Below are 18,753 nucleotides of genomic sequence, written 5' to 3'. Positions count from 1 at the left end.
AAATTAGGGAAAACTATGCATACGTCAATTTTTATAGGAGGTAAAATATAACTATATTATTTTTTATATTATTGTGTTCTGCTAATTAGAGGGGAAGTGACTTTTAACATTATGTGAGCAGGAAAGAACAAAAATTGGAGAAATCAAAATAAGATAAGATTGGATGGTATGGGTATGTCTGATGAATGTGAAGAAGAAAACCCTCCCTATGATCAAGAATTTCCATTCGTAAAACTAGAAGAAATTGCCCTCACAACCCAAGATTTCTCTGAAACCTGCATGATTGGAAAGGGAGGTTTTGGTAAAGTATACAAGGTAAATCTATGCTCTTTCCTAATATTCATTCTAGTCATGAGAGCTAATTTTTTCATATAGCAAATTTAAATCTTAGATTCCCATTACATTTCTAGGGAATGTTAGGTGGTCAAGAAGTTGCAATCAAGAGGCTAAGTAGAGATTCTCGACAAGGAACAAAAGAATTTTGGAATGGAGTAGTTCTAATTGCCAAGTTGCAACATAGAAACTTGGTTCGACTTCTTGGATGTTGCAGTGAGGGAGATGAAAAACTCTTGATATACGAGTATCTACCTAATAAGAGCTTAGATGCTACCCTTTTAGGTACATATTCTAATAACAAACCATCATTTCTAATTCAACTCAAAACGTTTTTATTACATTTGTTTCTTCTCTTAGATGAGTCAAGAAAAATGATGTTGGACTGGCCGACAAGATTCCGTATAATCAAAGGGATTGCAAGGGGACTTCTATATCTTCATGAAGACTCGAGCTTCACCATAATTCATAGAGATCTCAAAGCTGGAAATGTTTTGCTCGATGCAAATTTGAAACCCAAGATAGCTGATTTTGGTATGGCGAGGATCTTTGGTGATAACGAGGAAAATGAAAATACCCAACGCAATGTTGGAACATAGTGAGTACCCAGTAAAAAAACTCATATTAATTTTTCAATAAATTCATTCTTACAATTTAAATGATCAAATAGTGGCTACATGGCTCTTGAGTATGCAATGTAAGGAGTCTTCTCTACCAAGTCCGACGTGTACAGTTTCGGCGTGTTACTACTAGAGGTTATAACTGGTATAAGGAGAAACTCCATTAGTCAAACCATGGGATTCCCTAGCCTCACAGTTTACGTGAGTACACACGACTTCCTTTAACTTTCATTTCCAGAAGTGCATCAAATATCTGAAGCATTTTTGACACAAAAATTTAATATTGATATGATGTTCTTGGTTATTTCAGTCATGGAATATGTGGAAGGAAGACAAGACTGAGGAGCTGCCTGACTCATCCATCATAGATACTTCACCAGATGAAGTTTTGCTTTGTGTACATGTAGCACTATTGTGCGTCCAGGAAAACCCTGATGATAGGCCTCTCATGTCATCTGTGGTGTTTGTCCTAGAGAACGGAAGCACCACACTTACAGCCCCCAATCGCCCCGCTTGCTTTGCGTGACGAAGTGCCGAAATGGATCAAATCAGAAATGGTATTCAAACTTCCGTGAACAGTTTTACTCTTACTGAGATAGAGGGGCGATGAAATAAATCCTATTTTTAGACTCATCGAACTGCTCTTGAAGGAATAATATGTGAATTTAACACTACTGTAAAATGTATGGCTCAACAAAATAGTGATGACATTCTGTAAAAAAGAAAATAAAATAGTGATGTTTCATGTGTTTCCTAGTAGTCGTTATCTTTTAATATGTTCCGTCTTCCGTTTTTGGTCTGCATGACAGTCTCTGTGACAAAAATATATATATTAAGATACTGCTTAAATGAGAAGGGACTTTGAAGAAAAACACTTTGATGAAGGTGACCTTTATGGCTTTATTGGATACAAGTGATTAGGTGGTGGTGTTCTTATCTGCTCTTCTTGCAATGCTTTTGTGTTTACTTGTAAGAAAAGGGCATGATAGTCGGAAGGAATTAGGGTGCATCATCATGTGTAAACATGAGAAGCACGTTGACTGATATGAATCACACGATTTCTTAGGCAGCTTTTTTGTGTAAACCGGAAGTAATCACACTGGCCGACAGCTTGGGGTTGATTTCCATCCAATCACTCCTCAAATTGAGCCGACAACTCTATTTCGTAACTACTCTTGCTGTTAACCTTGTACAAGCTGTCACTAGATGGGGAAGATAAATACTCCTCCGTCCAAAATAAGTATCGCTGATTTGGTACAACTTTAGTACTAAATCAGCGACACTGTTTTTGGATGGAGGGAGTACCAAACTACGCATAGCGACATTTACAGCGGAAGCACACATTGCCGTTTACTCATAAATTGTATCTAGGTCTGACTACTCCATGCATAGCTTAATGTTTCAGTCACTAGCCAGCCTAGTCAACAGTTACCGTGGCATCCCAACTCAGACGTAGACAGCCACAATGTCAACTCCGATACACTCCATGTTGTCTCAAGTTTCAACTATACTCTGAAGCAATTTGCCATTATTCCAAAAGCAAGTAGGTCTCAGTCATCGAAGCATTTTTTGAATGTAAACCACAAGGCTTGATGCAAGTACTCCCAATTAAAAAAGGTAAACGGACAAAGAGCAATGCGACGAGGATTGTGTTGCGAATTTTAGGAGGCATTGTTCTGGTACTCATATGCATATTCCATGGAATTCAAAGGTATGTTTCGTCTTGACAATCATAGTAGTTGCAACTTCTCATCCTCAATCAATTGCCAATCATTGCCATGGTGACAGACGTGCAACAATTTATAGGGTTCAAATGGAACTTTTTCTATCTTATCGTCCCCACAGCCACAATCTCCTATCTCTCCATCCTCCCCTCCCCTCGCTGCTAAATCCCGGCACTGGTTGATGAAGGTGACAGTGGAGAGATCTCTGCTCCAGTACCCTTTGGCAGCGAAATGCTATCTATAAGCGATGACTTGAGGTAGATGGTATGGCTGTGCAACAGTAGCATGGTGTTTTTGACCGAGCCGACAATATTCAGTGTTGAGGCGCGAGTGGCCGCAATCCCATTTGTAGGTACGCGGGCGGCAGAGGCAACCTTCTACATCTCAATAAGGCGGTCCTCCACTCAGGCGTAGGATGGTCTCGTTGTCCTAGGCGGTCCTCCGGTCAGGCGGAGTCTTGGACCTTCATATCAGACTGCAATGACAAGTATGTCTTGTCGACCAATTTTGCCACCGCAGATGGGGACAGTGGAGCATGAGGAAATATGGGACTGTCCGAGTGTCTCAAATTGGAATTTTGGTGGTGCCGATGACCTTCCTCCGTTGCAATTATTTGTCGAATGTGCAACGATGACCTTCGTCATTTCAGAGCTTTGGTGGAAACTGGAACTTACACAGTTTGATTGTCTTCTTACACAGGCATGGTCACTTGCGTGGCACCTCACATTAGGACCATGCTACACATGTAGCTGCTGGGATTGCAGAAAGGGTCGGCGACAACACATGATGACTTTAGTTTTGGTGGTGCTTCTCGAGTAGCCGATCTAGAGCACCGGGGTGAAAACCCAAGGTCTGAATCTAATTGGTTATACATGGCAATGGCGTTGTTTTTTCATCATTTCCTTGTTGAAGGCATTGATCGGATTTTCTCGAACCTTATCTTCAAGGTGAAAACCTAGGATTTGACCTTTGGTGGTTGGATCCAGCGACAATAATGCTTGATAGTCACTCTCTTCCTAGAGGCGTTGTTACTTGAGAACCTTTCTTGTTGTCTTTATGATTTCAAGAGATGGTTGGTAAGGACAGTTGTTCTAATTCGTCGATCGTTGTTTTGACCTCTTCTGAGTTTTTGTCCTTTCCTTTTTCCTCTGCATAGGTAGAGCTTTGCTCTTTTCCATCGTGATTTTGTTTGTGTACGTTAGTGTTGATTGTGAGCATCCTAATCATGAAAAGGTTGGATGTGTGTGCTCATTGTGTTTGTATCCCCTTGATGCTTCATTTTGTGTCATTAAAATCCACCCTTTACGAAAAAATGTCTATTGTATACTAATTTGAGGGGAAATAACTATAACAATGTGGGAGCAGGCAAGAACATAAAATGGGGAGCACAAAAAGATTAGATTGGATGACATGTGTATGTCGGATAAAAACCATCCCATCGTCAAGAATTCATGTTTGTTATATTAGAAGAAACTGCCTTTGCAATCTGCTATTTCTCCGAAACATACATGATTGGGTAGGCTTGAAATCATCCAATGTACACATATTTAGTTTCTTCTAAATCAGGCGAAATAATTTGTTCATTTAATAAACTCAAATATTAGATTACCATTATACTTTTATACGGAATACTAGGTGGTCAAGAAGTTGCAGTGAAGAGACTAAGTGCAGAATCTCAACAAGTCACAATAGAATTTAGTAATGAAGTGGTTCTACTTGCCCAATTGCAACATAGAAACCTGCTTTGACTTGTTGGGTGTTTTGGTGAGGAAACTCTTGATATATGAAGTATATGCCTAACAAGAGCTTGTGTGCTATGTTTTTTTGGTACGTATTCTTATAACACACCATGGTTTTTGAAGAAACTTAAAAACTTTTTTTCTTATAATATTCATTATTATTGTATATCACTCTAAGAATATATTATTGCATTGGCTAAAATGGTTTAGTATAATGAAAGTGGTTGCAAGGTGACTTTTGTATCTTCACAAAGATTCAAGGTTGGCCATAATCGAGAGGGATCTCAAAGCTGGAAATATTTTTTAGACACAAATAAGAAACCCAAGATAGCTGATTTCGGTATGGTGAGAATCTTTGGTGAAACCAGCATGCAAATACCCAACCGCATTATGCAACATAATGAGTAACCTCGTGAACAACTAGCTCATGCTAACTTGTGACCAAATTTAACTCTATTTGCTGGCCCTTTATATATGAATTTTCAACTAGTGGATATATGGCCCCTGAGAATGGAAGGGAAGGCGTCTTGTCTACTAAGTCTGAAGTCTACAGCTTTGGCGTGTTACTACTAGAGATCGTAACTGCTATAAGGAGAAACTCCAACAATCAGACCTTGAGTGTTCCTAGCCTCGCAATTTATGTGAGTTCACACAAGGTTTCTCTTAAGTTTCAATTTATAATAATATCAAGATTTCTATGAAATTTTTGTTTTGGCAACTTAATCAAAAAACCATACCTATCATGTTTTTGATTGTCCCAGACATGGAATATGTCGAAGGAAGGAAAGGCAGAATAATTGGCCAACTCATCTATCATGGATACTTATTCACCGGGAGAAGTTTCACTTTGCATTCATGTGTGACTAGTGTGTGTCCAAGAAAACCCAGATGACATACCAGCTATGTGAACGGTCGTGTTTGTCTGGGAGAATGGAAGCACCACACTTCCACCTCCCAACCGCCCTGCCAACTTTATACAACGAATCACATAAATAGAGAAATTGGAGTTGGTATTCAAAACTCTATCAACAGTCTTACTCTTACGTAGATACTAGCGCGATAAAAAATTGTGGTAAATCATATATATAATTTTAATCATTTCTCTTTAAGAAACAAAAAAGCCATGCACCATTTGCTTCGAGGTCTTTATCTTCCAATCTTTTTATTTATTTTTTGGTTGGCATTGCTTACTATGTCAATTTAGTAGTAAGTATGATCTTTAACCAAGAATATAACCATCGATAGATCCCAATGAGTTGAGTAAGTGGTGATGTACTTTCCTCACTCTTAGAATGGAACTTTGTATTTTCTTGAAGAAACGGCTTTATGATATTATGGCACAGTGTCGGACAAAATTAGGGCGTGACATTCGACGTATTGAGTTCAGATAAGCACGCTGACTTGTCTGAACACTGAAGAGCACGCGTTCTTCTGCAGCTAGCTGCTAGTCTAAGATGCTGATAAATTAAGCATAAACACCATGACACGCTTCCCAACAGCAAGTGCATGTCAGAACGAGAAACCATCCTGCCCAGAGAAGAAATCAACTGCGGTTGTTGGGCATGATAGAAGAAAAAAGCAGGTAAAAGGTTGGGAAGCAGAACATGTGACAGTCAAACTCGAAACTCAATGGACAGACTTGATTCTTACAGTTCTATGCGGAAGACAGGTAGGTTATATCAATCTTCCATACAAGAAAATACATTCGGTAAAATGACACTTTATAACAAACACACATAGATTAGCTCAACAAAAAGATGCATACGTGTGTGTTAGTTACACTCCATTTGTAGTCATCGATCGTTCATGCTGATAAGTTTTTCTTGAAACTATTCATAGTGTATTAGTGTTTAATATGTTTAGAGGGGCACCCGGGAGCTATCACACCATTTTCTAGTGTGTAATGTTTTCAGCTGTGACATGACGAGTAAGAGAATATTCAGTTTGCACATTAAGACGTTAGGAAATTCAGTCGGAGAATGGAAGCACCTTTTTCGTTGGTATGTACATTTATAGGTTTGACCAACGACTTTGAAATCCTGTGATCCAACCGCGCCGGAGCTGGACCATAATGTTAAGATCAGTATCTTAATGTTAAGATCTCACCCACCGCGGTCATTGGCTTTGTCTTGCTTTACGGATTTTCCTTCTAGTGGGAGGTGGGTAATGATGACGAAAAAAAACTAGCTATCTATAGTCAGCAGTGATGGTGGCATCCCAACTCCGACATGGACAGCTGAAATGTTAACTCCAACACATACTATGAAACCAACTCCTTGAAGAATTCTGCAACTTTGCATTATCAATCATCTGCTTCCGTGATAGAACAGTCGTTGATCGTTCGTCAAACCATATTTATTTTCTACTTTGTAGCGAAGGTTCGATGCAAGTGCTTTTCTGGATTGAGCAGCACTGATATATAGCCTACAGCTTAGGTACGGCTTAGTAACTAAGATTTTAGCCTAACCCATCGATGGATTCACTGGCTCTGGCTTGCCGCACCGCGGCCCTCATCATTCTATTTCTTCCTTTGAGTGCTTCCAACGACCGGCTTGTCCCTGGCAAGCCGCTGGCCCTTGGCAACACCATCATCTCTGATGGCGGAGCGTTCGCCTTGGGCTTCTTCAACCCCTCCAACTCCTCTCCAGCCAAACTGTACCTTGGCATATGGTACAACAATATCCCTGAGCTCACAGTTGTGTGGGTTGCCAACCGTGAAACCCCAGTCTCCAATAACACTTCCTCTGCACCGATGCTCTCCCTTACCAACACTTCCAATCTCATTATATCTGAAGGTAATAGTGGTGGCCGTGTCCTTTGGACAACGGCTAACATGACCACTATGATTGGCTCATCTACCCCAACAGCGGTGCTTATGAACACCGGCAACCTTGTCATCCGGTCGTCTAATGGTACCACGCTGTGGCAGAGTTTTGACAACCCCACGGACACACTCCTCCCCGGGATGAAGATCCGGATCAAATACAGGGTGCGTGGCACTGGGGATCGTCTGGTATCTTGGAAGGGCCCCAGTGACCCCTCGCCTGGTCGCTTCTCCTGTGGCGGCAACCCAGACACGCCCCTCCAAACATACATCTGGGACAAGGAGAGCTTGGTGTCCCGTGGTATCCCATGGACGGGGTATCAAGTGGAGAGCGTACGCCAACAACAGCTAGCAGGGGGCATGAACGTCAGTGATCTTATCATATACATAGCCTACGTAGACAAGGACGGTGAGATATATGCCACATATAGCCTCTCTGATGGCGCCGCGGTCACAAGGTCTGTGCTGACCTACTCCGGCGAATATCTCATGCAGAGCTGGAGCAGCAGCTCATCGGCATGGGTTCTTCTTTTGAAGTGGTCATCCGCTGGATGCAATGGCTATGCTTACTGTGGCCCCTATGGCTACTGCGACGTGACAACGGCGCCAGTCCCAACGTGTAATTGCCTACACGGCTTTGAGCCAGCAAACAAGTTGGAGTGGACCAGTGGCAGGTTCTTGGCTGGGTGCCTGCGGAAGGAGCAACTGCACGGGTGTGGCGGTAGCTTCTTGGCCTTGCCGGGGATGAAGTCACCAGACAAGTTCGCACTCATCGGAGGGGGAATTAGTACGTCCGAGGAGTGCGCTGCGGAGTGCATCCGCAACTGCTCCTGTGTGGGGTACATGTACCGCAACATGAGTGGCAGCAGTTTAGGAGGTGACATGGCATGCATGGTATGGGCTGGGGAGTTGGTTGACACCGGAAAGGTTGGCGTAGGTGGCGAGACAATCTATCTCCGACTTGCAGCAGGTGGTAACATATTTCAAAATTTCCACACCTTCTACTACTAGTTTTGTCATTTTACTGTTGATTTGGTAACATACTTCTAGTACTATCAGTCCTTTTCCTTTTCTTTATCGTATATTTATGTATGGTGCAGGTAAAAGGAGAAAGATCAATGCAATCCGGTTTGTGCTGTCAGTTTTAGGCAGTGTTGTTCTCATATTCATCTGCATCTCTTTTGCATGGTTAAATTGCCAAGGTATGTTTAGTTGCATCTCCTTGCAAAAAGTTGTATTTGACGACCTTATGAGAATGTCATTTGACTATATAAACATGGAATTTGTCTTGTATTACCACAATATACCCTTGGTTTCAAGAATCATCTAAGTCCCTTGAATATGTAAAAATAATTTCAATTTGACTACATAAACTTTGAAATCTTCGTCTACTACCAAAATATACCCTCTGTTTCAAAAAACCTATAAGCTCCATTGAATATGTCAAACTAGAGCAAATAAAAAATTTAGGTGCTTTTGTGTGCGTTTTAGCCATCATACCATCGATTGTAATGATAACGGGCAATCTACTAGCAACTAAGATGTAGTCCACGTGCTAAAATCTCTACACATCAATCATTGTGGTTTCATGCTTAGTCGGGTTTGGAAACAAAAAAGCAAGGTCAAGTCACCATGCCTTGAACTCGAGGATAGTGTCTGCGTGCGTGTGTGATTTATTAGAGGCGAGGTCAAGTGTGTTTTTCAAACATGCGGTCTGTGTTCTCTATGTTAAGTGATAGCCATACTGTCCGGTTTACGATTTTGACGTGGTGGCAAATTGCCTTGTGGGTTATCTCCTCTTCTATGCAAGATCATAAAGGAATGTAAATGAACATCTACAATTTAAGGGATCAAATATAACTTTTTCTTTCTAATGCCTATGGTATGCTTATTAGAGGAAAAATGACAATAACCGTGTGGGAGCAGGAAAGAATAAAAAATGGAGAAAGTACAAGATTATAAGATTGGTTTGCATGAGTACAACTCATGAACTTGGGGAAGAAAATCCTCCTCATGATCAAGAATTTCCATCTGTAAGATTAGAAGAAATTGCCCTCGCAACACACAATTTCTCTGAAGCATGCATCATTGGACAAGGAGGATTTGGAAAAGTTTACAAGGTAGTTTTTCAACACACAATTCCTGTTATTACTTCTAAATTAGAACAAGTGCTTTTCTCATACGTAAATCTCAAACATATCTTTCTCTAGGGACTGTTAGGTGGTCAGGAAGTCGCAGTCAAGAGGCTAAGTAGAGATTCTCAACAAGGAACAAAAGAATTCAGGAATGAAGTAATTCTAATTGCAAAGCTTCAGCACAGAAATTTGGTCCGACTTCTTGGATGTTGTGACGAGGGAAATGAAAAGCTCTTGATATATGAGTATCTACCTAACAAGAGCTTAGATTCTAGCCTTTTTGGTAGACATTCTAATAATAAGCCATGATTTTGTAAAATAGCTCAAAAATATTTTTTGCTTACATTTGTTTGTTTTTTAGATGACTCAAGAAAGTTGTCGTTGGATTGGGCGACACGGTTTAATATCATCAAAGGGGTGGCCAGGGGGCTTCTATATCTTCACAAAGACTCAAGAATAACCATAATTCATAGGGACCTCAAAGTTGGAAATATTTTGTTGGATGTAGATATGAAACCCAAGATAGCAGATTTCGGTATGGCGAGAATTTTTGATGATAACCAACAAAATGCAAATACCCAACGTGTAGTTGGCACATAGTGAGTATCCATTGAAAAAAACTCATATTAATGCTTTTATAATTTCAACTCCCATTAAATAATTCAGACAATTTAAATGCAGTGGTTACATGGCTCCTGAGTATGCAATGGAAGGCGTCTTCTCTACCAAGTCTGATGTCTATAGCTTCGGCGTGTTACTGTTGGAGGTTGTAACTGGTATAAGGAGAAACTCCATTAGTCAAATGATGGGATACCCCAGCCTCACAGTCTATGTGAGTGCACAAAAAACTTCTCTCAAGTTTCTTTTCTAAAGTTGGATCAAAATTTCCAACCATTTTTTTGTTTGAGTGACTAAATTTCCAACCATTTTTTTGTTTGTTTGAGTGACTAAATTTTTGGTTATTTTAGTCATGGAATATGTGGAAGGAAGAGAAGACCGACGAACTGCCAGACTCATCCATCATAGATACTTCACCAGACGAAGTTTTGCTTTGCGTCCATGTAGCACTCCTATGCGTCCAAGAGAACCCAGATGATAGGCCATGCATGTCATCTGTTGTGTTCGTCCTAGAGAATGGAAGTACCACACTTACAACCCCCAACCGCCCTGCCTACTTTGTGCGAAGAAGTGCTGAACTGGATCAAATAAGAAATATTCAGACTTCTGTCAACAGTTTCACTCTTACCGAGATAGAGGGGCGATGAAATAATAATTCTGTAGTTTTTTTATGTACTTAACACTGTTGTAAATTGGCTGGCTCACAAAATAGTGATGTCATTTTTTAAAGAAGACAAAATAGTGATGTATCATGTGTTGTTCAAATTGTCAATATCTCTGAATATGTTTTCTATTCCATTTCTGCCTCAATATAGCAGTCTCAGTTAAAAAAAATATGATGATACTTGCACAAAAATTAGGACTAGGAGAACAAACAACTCCACGAAAGCGACCTGGATACAAGTGATCAGGTGTAGTGGCGTTCTGGTCTGCCGTCCTTGTATAAGTTCTGTGTTTACTTGAAAAAAAAATGGCAGGATGGTCGGACAAAATTAGGGTGCATCATGCTGTGTAAGTACTAGATATTTAGAGGTCATAATCCACACTTCAGTACTAAATTTGGACGGTAGATTTGATAATAAAATCGACTTTTGAAAATATTTTTGTAACTAGGAAACTCATCGCCCCAATTGTTTGTAACTAGAAAATTATGTTATCCGAAGTGACAACTGCTTCATGTATGTACGGTTGAAGAATCAATCTGGAGTAGGAGCCAAATACCGTAGTTGATGCAGTCTCATATATGCAACACTTATTTGCTTGACCAGTATATATAATATATATATTTTTTGAAACGAGGCAAAAGTCTCATATATGCAACACTTATTCTCAAGTTGAAGTATATATAATGTATATTGTTTTTCAGATTTCTACTGCTGCTGCCAGATGTCAATACTTGATTTCTCGACTGTGAACCGAACACTTGAAGGATGGATGACATCCAACAATCAAAAGTCAGACGTACATCGGTACATGTATGTATTTTATTAGTTTTTAGCTTCAACTTGAGAATTGATAATTATATTCATGTACTAGAAAACATAAATAAAGGGCAAAAGGAGGAAAGGCAAGGGAAAAAAGGAAAATCATGCTGACATCATTCAACTTAATTAAGCTCAACCAACTAAATATCTAGACACATCCTTGCAGCAGAATACTATAAAAGTCCGCTCTTCTTACGGCTTGGCTATTATGCTTCTTACTTGCTAACACGAACTAGTGAAACTAGCATTCCAACCTAGTCTTTGATAGGGAAACAATGATCTTTTTTCCTTCTCAGAAAATGATAGGGAAATAATGATGGATCAACCACGTTACATAAATAACTGCAAGTTAGGTTGTCTCTTGCATAGCAGTTGGGAAGAGATAGGTAATTAAGTTGTGGGTGCACTGATGACCACGTCGGAGCTGGACCATATATGATCTGGCCGGGTCAGTATAGCTCAATGTCTCTGTTACTAGTATAGCTATATTAGTGAAAATCAATCATTGGTTACATGGTTATAGAATGATAACTGTATTTTTCAGCCACCACGGACATGAATCGACCTCTTTAAGTTTGACTCGATCTGTCTGTCTAAATGTGAATTTTACTTTTAGTCGTGGGTGCATTTTCTTGTCGCTAGCAATACATCCACTGTAACTTCGTTAATTTTAAAACTACATGACTCTTCTCTTCAGTACGCGTGTGAGAACATAAGTATTAGGTGTGCATCTTTTAGTTGTTTTGAAAAAATAATGCAAAAAGATGCAAAAAATATGGCTATCTAGTCAGCAGTGGTGGAGGCATTCCAACTTCAACATGGACAGCTGGATTATAAACTCCAACGCACTCAGACTTTGAAACCAACTCTTCGTGAATTCCACAACTTTACATTATTCAATAGTCTGCTTCCGCAACTGAAATTTCATGGATGCTGCCTGCCTACGTTTGTGGAAACATTTTTACTTGTAGATCATGGTTCGCTACAAGTGCTTTTTTCCATGTCCCTTCGGTGACATACGATAAGAAGTTCTCCATTTAGCAGCATCAATATATAGCCTACAGCTAGTTACAGCTTAGTAACTAAGATTTTTGCCTCGTCGATCGATGTATTCGCCAGCTCACACTTGCTGCATCACGGCCCTAATCATTCTATTCCTGCCGTTGAGCGCTTCGGATGACCGGCTTGTCCCCGGCAACACCATCATCTCCGATGGTGGCACGTTCTCTTTGGGCTTCTTCAACCCCTCCAATTCCACTCCAGCCAAGCTATACCTTGGTATATGGTACAACAACATCTCTGAGTTCACAGTTGTGTGGGTTGCCAACCGTGAAACCCCAATCACCAACAACACTTCCTTTGCACCGACTCTCTCACTCACCAATGCCTCCAATCTCATTATCACTGAAGCTAATAATAGTGGCCGTGTCCTCTGGATGACGGCCAACGTGAGCACTATTACCCCAGGCTCGTCTACCCCAAAGGCGGTGCTTCTGAACACCGGAAACCTAATCATTCGCTTGTCAAATGGCACCACAGTGTGGCAGAGCTTCGACCACCGCACAGACACGCTCCTCCCAGGGATGAAGATGCGGATCAAATACAACACACACGGCACTAGGGATCGTCTAGTATCCTGGAAGGGCCCGGGCGACCCATCTCCAGGGCGCTTCTCCTACGGTAGCGACCCAGACACACCCCTCCAAGCATTCCTGCGGGACGGGGAAAACTTGGTGACCCGTGGCAACCCATGGACAGGGATCCAGGTGACTAGCTTTAGCAAAAACCAGTTAGCAGGGACAATAAACATTAGTGATCTTATCATGTACATAGCCATTGTCGACAATGGTGATGAGATCTACGGCACATATGGCCTCTCTGAGGGCGCCCCACTCACAAGGTCAGTGCTGACCTACCCAGGTGAGTATTGCCTCAAGAGCTGGAGTAGCAACTTGTCAGCGTGGGTTGTCCTTATGAAGTGGCCATCTATTGAATGCAATCTCTACAGTTATTGTGGTTCATATGGCTACTGCGATGAGACAGCTGCACCAGTGCCAAGGTGCAAGTGTCTTGATGGCTTCGAGCCAACAAACATGGAGGAGTGGACTAGTGACAGATTCTTGGCGGCGTGCCGACGGAAGGAGCAACTACACGGGTGCGGCGGCAACTTCTTGGCCTTGCCGGAGATGAAGTCACCAGACAAGCCTCTCACTTATCGGAGGGGGAAAGAGTACATTTGAGGAGTGCAGGGCGGAGTGCAACCGCAACTGCTCCTGCGAGGGGTACGTGTACCGCAATGTGAGTAGCGGCAGGTCTGGAGGAGATATAACGGCGTGCATGGTATGGTCCAGGGAGTTGGTTGACACTGGAAAGATAAGCGTAGGCGGCGAGACACACTATCTCCGACTTGCAGGCATGGATGCAGCAGGTGGTAACAACTTTCAATTTTTCTGGCTTTCTACTACTATTTTTCTCATTTCTACAGTTGGTTTTGTCTTTGCTAATGACATACTTGTACTTCTGTCGGTCATTTCACTTTTATGGTACATTTATGTATGATGCAGGTAAACGTAGAAATATTAATGCGGTCAGGATTGCGCTGTCAGTTTTAGGCAGTGGTGTTCTGGTACTCATATATATGCATCTCTCTTGCATGGTTAAAATGCGAAGGTACGTTTAGTTGAATCTCCTTGGAAAAAAAGTTCTGTCTAATGACCTTATGAGAATGCTCATTTGAACATAAACTTTGAATTTGACGTCTATTACCACAATATACCTCTAGTTTCAAAAATCCTCTAAGCCCCTTGAATATGGAAAACTTGAGATTTTTTGAAGTCAGTTTGTGTGCGGTTTAGGCATCGTGGATGTAACATTAGCCTTGTATCTACTAGCAACTAAGGTGCAGTACATGGTAGGGTAGAGTATGCCGATCTTAGTGGTTTCATGCAGCAATCACTTCTTTTTAAATATTCTATGTCGATGGGGTTTGGAAATACAAAGTGAGGTCATCTCATGGTGGTGTTATTGACTCAAGGGTTCTCTATGTTCTCAAGTGCTAGCCATATTGTCCGGCCCGTGATTTTGACATGGTGGCAACTTGCCTTTTCGGTTACTTCCTCTTGTTATGTGAGTTCATGAAGGGAATAGCGATGAAAATCATCAATTCCTAGGATCAAATATAACTTTCTTTCTTTCTTAAGCCTATGGTATGCATCTTAGAAGGGAAATGACTATAACATTGGGGGAGCAGGCAAGAACATAAAATGGAGAAGGCACAAGAATATAAGATTGGATGGTATAAGCACCTCTGATGAATTTGGGGAAGGAAACCTTTCACACGATCAAGCATTTCCATTCTTAAGATTAGAAGAGATTGCCCTGGCCACCCATAATTTCTTTGAAGCATGTATGATTGGACAAGGAGGCTTTGGAAAAGTTTACAAGGTAGCTTGTTTAATATTCAACTTCTGCTATTTCATCTAGATTCCGTGAAGTGATTCGCTCATATGTAAATCTCAAATCAATATTTCTCTAGGGACAGTTAGGTGGTCAAGATGTCGCAGTCAAGAGGCTTAGTAAGGATTCTCAACAAGGAACAAAAGAATTCAGGAATGAAGTAATTCTAATTGCAAAATTGCAACATAGAAACTTGGTTCGACTTCTTGGATGTTGTGGTGAGGGAGATGAAAAGCTCTTGATATACGAGTATCTGCCTAACAAGAGCTTAGATGCTACCATTTTTGGTACATATTCTAATAACAAAGCATGATTTCCTAAGACAACTCAAAAACACTTTTTACTTACAATTGTTTCCTTTTCAGATGACTCAAGAAAACTGTCATTGGATTTGATGACACGGTTCAATATAATCAAAGGGGTTGCCAGGGGGCTTCTATATCTTCACGAAGACTCAAGGTTCACCATAATTCATAGGGACCTCAAAGCTGGAAATATTTTGTTGGATGCATATATGAAACCCAAAATAGCGGACTTTGGTATGGCGAGAATCTTTGCTGACAACCAGCAAAATGCAAATACCCAACGTGTAGTTGGAACATAGTGAGTATCCATTAAAAAAACCTCATATTACTGTTTTAGTAATTTCATTTCCCATTAGATAATTTGGACAACTTTAACAATCAAGCAGTGGCTACATGGCTCCTGAGTATGCAATGGAAGGCGTATTCTCTTCCAAGTCTGATGTCTACAGTTTCGGCGTGTTACTACTTGAGGTTGTAACTGGTATAAGGAGAAACTCCAATAGTCAAACCATGGGATTCCCTAGCCTCACAGCATATGTAAGTACACACAAGACTTCTGTGTTATTTCTAAAACTGGATCGAATTTTGAATGAATACTGACATGATGTTCTTGGTTGTTTTAGTCATGGCATATGTGGAAGGAAGAGAAGACCAATGAACTACCAGATTCATGTATCATAGATACTTCACCAGACGAAGTTTTGCTTTGCGTCCAGGTAGCACTGTTGTGTGTCCAGGAGAACCCAGATGATAGACCGCTCATGTCATCTGTTGTGTTCGTTCTAGAGAATGGAAGCACCACACTTGCAGCCCCCAACCGCCCCGCCTACTTTGCGCTACGAAGTGCTGAAATGGATCAAATGAGAAATAATATCCAGACTTCCGCCAACAGTTTTACTCTTTCTGAGATACAGGGGCGATGAAATAACAATTGTTTGTTACTGTATTTTGTATCGAACACTATGAAGGTGACCTGGACACAAGTGATTAGGTTGGTGTTCTTGTTGGTGTTCTTACATTCGTTCTGTGTGTACTTGTAAATAATGGCAGGACTGCCGGACAAAATTAGGGTGCATTATCTATGTACGTAAGTATTGCTCCCTCCGTTGCCAAATTTTTATCTTTCTAGACATTTCAAATGGACTACAACATATGAATGTATGTAGACATGTTTTAGAGTGTCGATTAACTCATTTTGCTTCGTATGTAGTCACTTGTTGAAATCTCTAGAAAGACAAATATTTGGGAACAGAGAGAGTAGACTTTTAGCGATACGCAATATCCACACTTCCATACTAAATTAGACTGACGAATTAGCATCCATGAAGGGTGTACGCTCCAATTCTAGCTCCATCAATCTATGCTGCTAAGTTTTTCTGCTCATCTTTTTTAAACTATTCATGTGATCAACTTGGTAAGGTATGACTAGCGTGCTCGTACATTTGTGTATAGGCCTGACAAGTTTAACGTTTCACTCACTAGTCCGTGTATAGCATAATGTTTCAGTCACTAGTCTGCCTAGTCAGTAGCAACACGGACGTGGACAGCTGAAATGTCAACTCCAAAGCCAACCTACTGCTAACAGAATTCCAAAAACTTTGCATTGTTCAATCATATATGCTTGCATCCGTCAAAGCTCTGTTTGCTACAAACTTAGCATAGCTAGTCAGATCCTAGTACCAGGATTTTGGCCCCTGACAGCACTATGGATTGGCCGGCTCTCACCTGCTGCACCACAGTCATGATCCTTCTCTTCCTGCCGTTTAGTGCATCCGACGAGCGGCTTGTCCTCGGCAAGCCGCTCTTGTCGGACGCGATCATCGTCTCCGATGGTGATGCCTTTGCTTTGGGGTTCTTCGCCCCTTCCAACTCCACTCCGGCCAAGCTGCACCTTGGCATATGGTACAACGACATTCCCAAGCTCACTGTGGCATGGGTCGCCAACCGAGAAACCAAGCTCATTAACAACACTATCCTCCAGTTCTTCCTTTGGGACAGGGCGCGACCGGTACCCCGCGGCGCCCCGTGGACGGGCTACCTGGTGAAAACCGAGCGGCGGTACCAGCAGGTGAACACCAGTACGGAAGTCATCGTCTACCTGGCTGTCATCGACGGCGACAAGGAAATCTACATGACCTACAGCCTCTCTGACGGTGCCCCGCGCACCAGGTTTGTGCTAACTCGCTCGGGCCATTATCAACACCACAGCTGGAGCAATAGGTCGTCGACGTGGGAGGTCCTTGGACAGTGACCGTCCACTGAATGTAGCAGCTACGGCTACTGTGACCCATATGGCTATTGCGACGAGACAACAGCACCAGTCCCAACGTGCAAGTGCCTAGATGGTTTTGTTCCGGCAAACATGAAGGAGTGGACCAGCGGCAGGTTCTTGTCAGGGTGCCCACCAGACGGGTTTGCGCGCATCGGCAGTAGTAGGAGTACGTCTGAGGAGTGCGCAGCTGAGTGCAACCGCAACTGCTCCTGTGTGGGGTAAGCGTACGCCAAAATGAGCAGTAGCAGGTCAGAGGGTGACATGGCAAGGTGCTTGGTATGGGCAGCGGAGTTGATTGACACTGGGAAGTTAGGCACAGAGCTCGGTGGAGAGACGCTCTATGTCCGTCTTGCAGGCATGGACGTAACTGCTGGTACCAAATATATATTACTTTCTTCCTCATTTTCCTATTGGTTTTTTCATTTCTCGTTTTCTCCTAATGGTTTCCTATTTCTATTACTGGTTTTGTCGACATATTTCTAGATCTATCTTCATATGCTTCTTTCTCTTCTGGTATGTATTACATACATAGGTAAAAGGATAAAGGGTAATGCAGTGAGAATTGTACTGCCAGTTTTAGGCAGCAGTGTTCTCCTACTCATCTTCCTGGCATGGTTAAAATTAAAAGGTATGTTCACTTGACATCCTTACGAAAAAGATGCAGTTGACCAACTTAAAAGTATTTCCAATTGACAACCTGATTCAGGCAAGTCGCTTGGAGTTCCATACTACTCCCTCTGACCCTTGGTCCCACAATATAAGATCGTTTTTCAAGCTATGTTAGCTTGATATTATGGGACGGAGGGGAGTACAAATCAGCTTTCCAATCCATCACACTTTTGAAACAAAACAACAATGCCTTGCAGATTTAGCCAATTGGGGATCTGGGGGATGATTTAATCAATGATGACCTGGGTGTAATTTAGGGGAATAAAATTAGGGACGATTCAAATCGATTTACCTGAGAAGCTTGCAAGGATGCAGATGACTTCAGAGGAAGAGTTGGCCAGCTGGGCAGCCGCCTCGCCGCCGTCGCCGGTGCGTGGCCGCCTGGACTAGCTGGAAGTTGTGTGCCGGTCGCCGGTGGGCCGTCTAGAGTGCACGTGGGAGACACTGATGTGCTTGTGCGCTGATGGCCGGCGGCCGGCGCCGCGGCAGCCGGCGGGTGCACTATGAGGCGGCGGCCGGTGTCCGGTGGCTGCTCTTGAGCACCTCCGCTGCGTGCCTTTTTTTTCGAGGGACG

The 18,753-nt window shown here is 42.0% G+C and overlaps 1 protein-coding gene and 2 pseudogenes across 1 annotated transcript; all 3 read left to right on the top strand.

The window, feature by feature from the left end:
* Positions 1–6,889: 6,889 nt before the first annotated feature.
* On the top strand, positions 6,890–10,679 carry LOC119306095 (receptor-like serine/threonine-protein kinase SD1-8). The gene is made up of 7 exons (XM_037582426.1): positions 6,890–8,213; positions 8,341–8,442; positions 9,167–9,360; positions 9,451–9,658; positions 9,737–9,974; positions 10,057–10,207; positions 10,344–10,679. The coding sequence occupies exons 1-7, from the start codon at positions 6,890–6,892 to the stop codon at positions 10,638–10,640; spliced, it is 2,514 nt and encodes an 837-aa protein (XP_037438323.1). The 3' UTR covers positions 10,641–10,679.
* A 1,904-nt stretch (positions 10,680–12,583) lies between these two features.
* LOC119306094 lies at positions 12,584–16,272 on the top strand (annotated as a pseudogene).
* Positions 16,273–16,943: 671 nt separating this feature from the next.
* Positions 16,944–18,753, top strand: part of LOC119310040 — a 4,409-nt pseudogene continuing 2,599 nt past the window's right edge.

The sequence above is a fragment of the Triticum dicoccoides genome, chromosome 5B (genome assembly GCF_002162155.2).
Source record: "Triticum dicoccoides isolate Atlit2015 ecotype Zavitan chromosome 5B, WEW_v2.0, whole genome shotgun sequence".
Lineage (NCBI taxonomy): Eukaryota > Viridiplantae > Streptophyta > Magnoliopsida > Poales > Poaceae > Triticum > Triticum dicoccoides.
The sequence above is the reverse complement of the archived record's forward strand: the minus strand, read 5'-3'. Positions and strand labels throughout refer to the sequence as shown.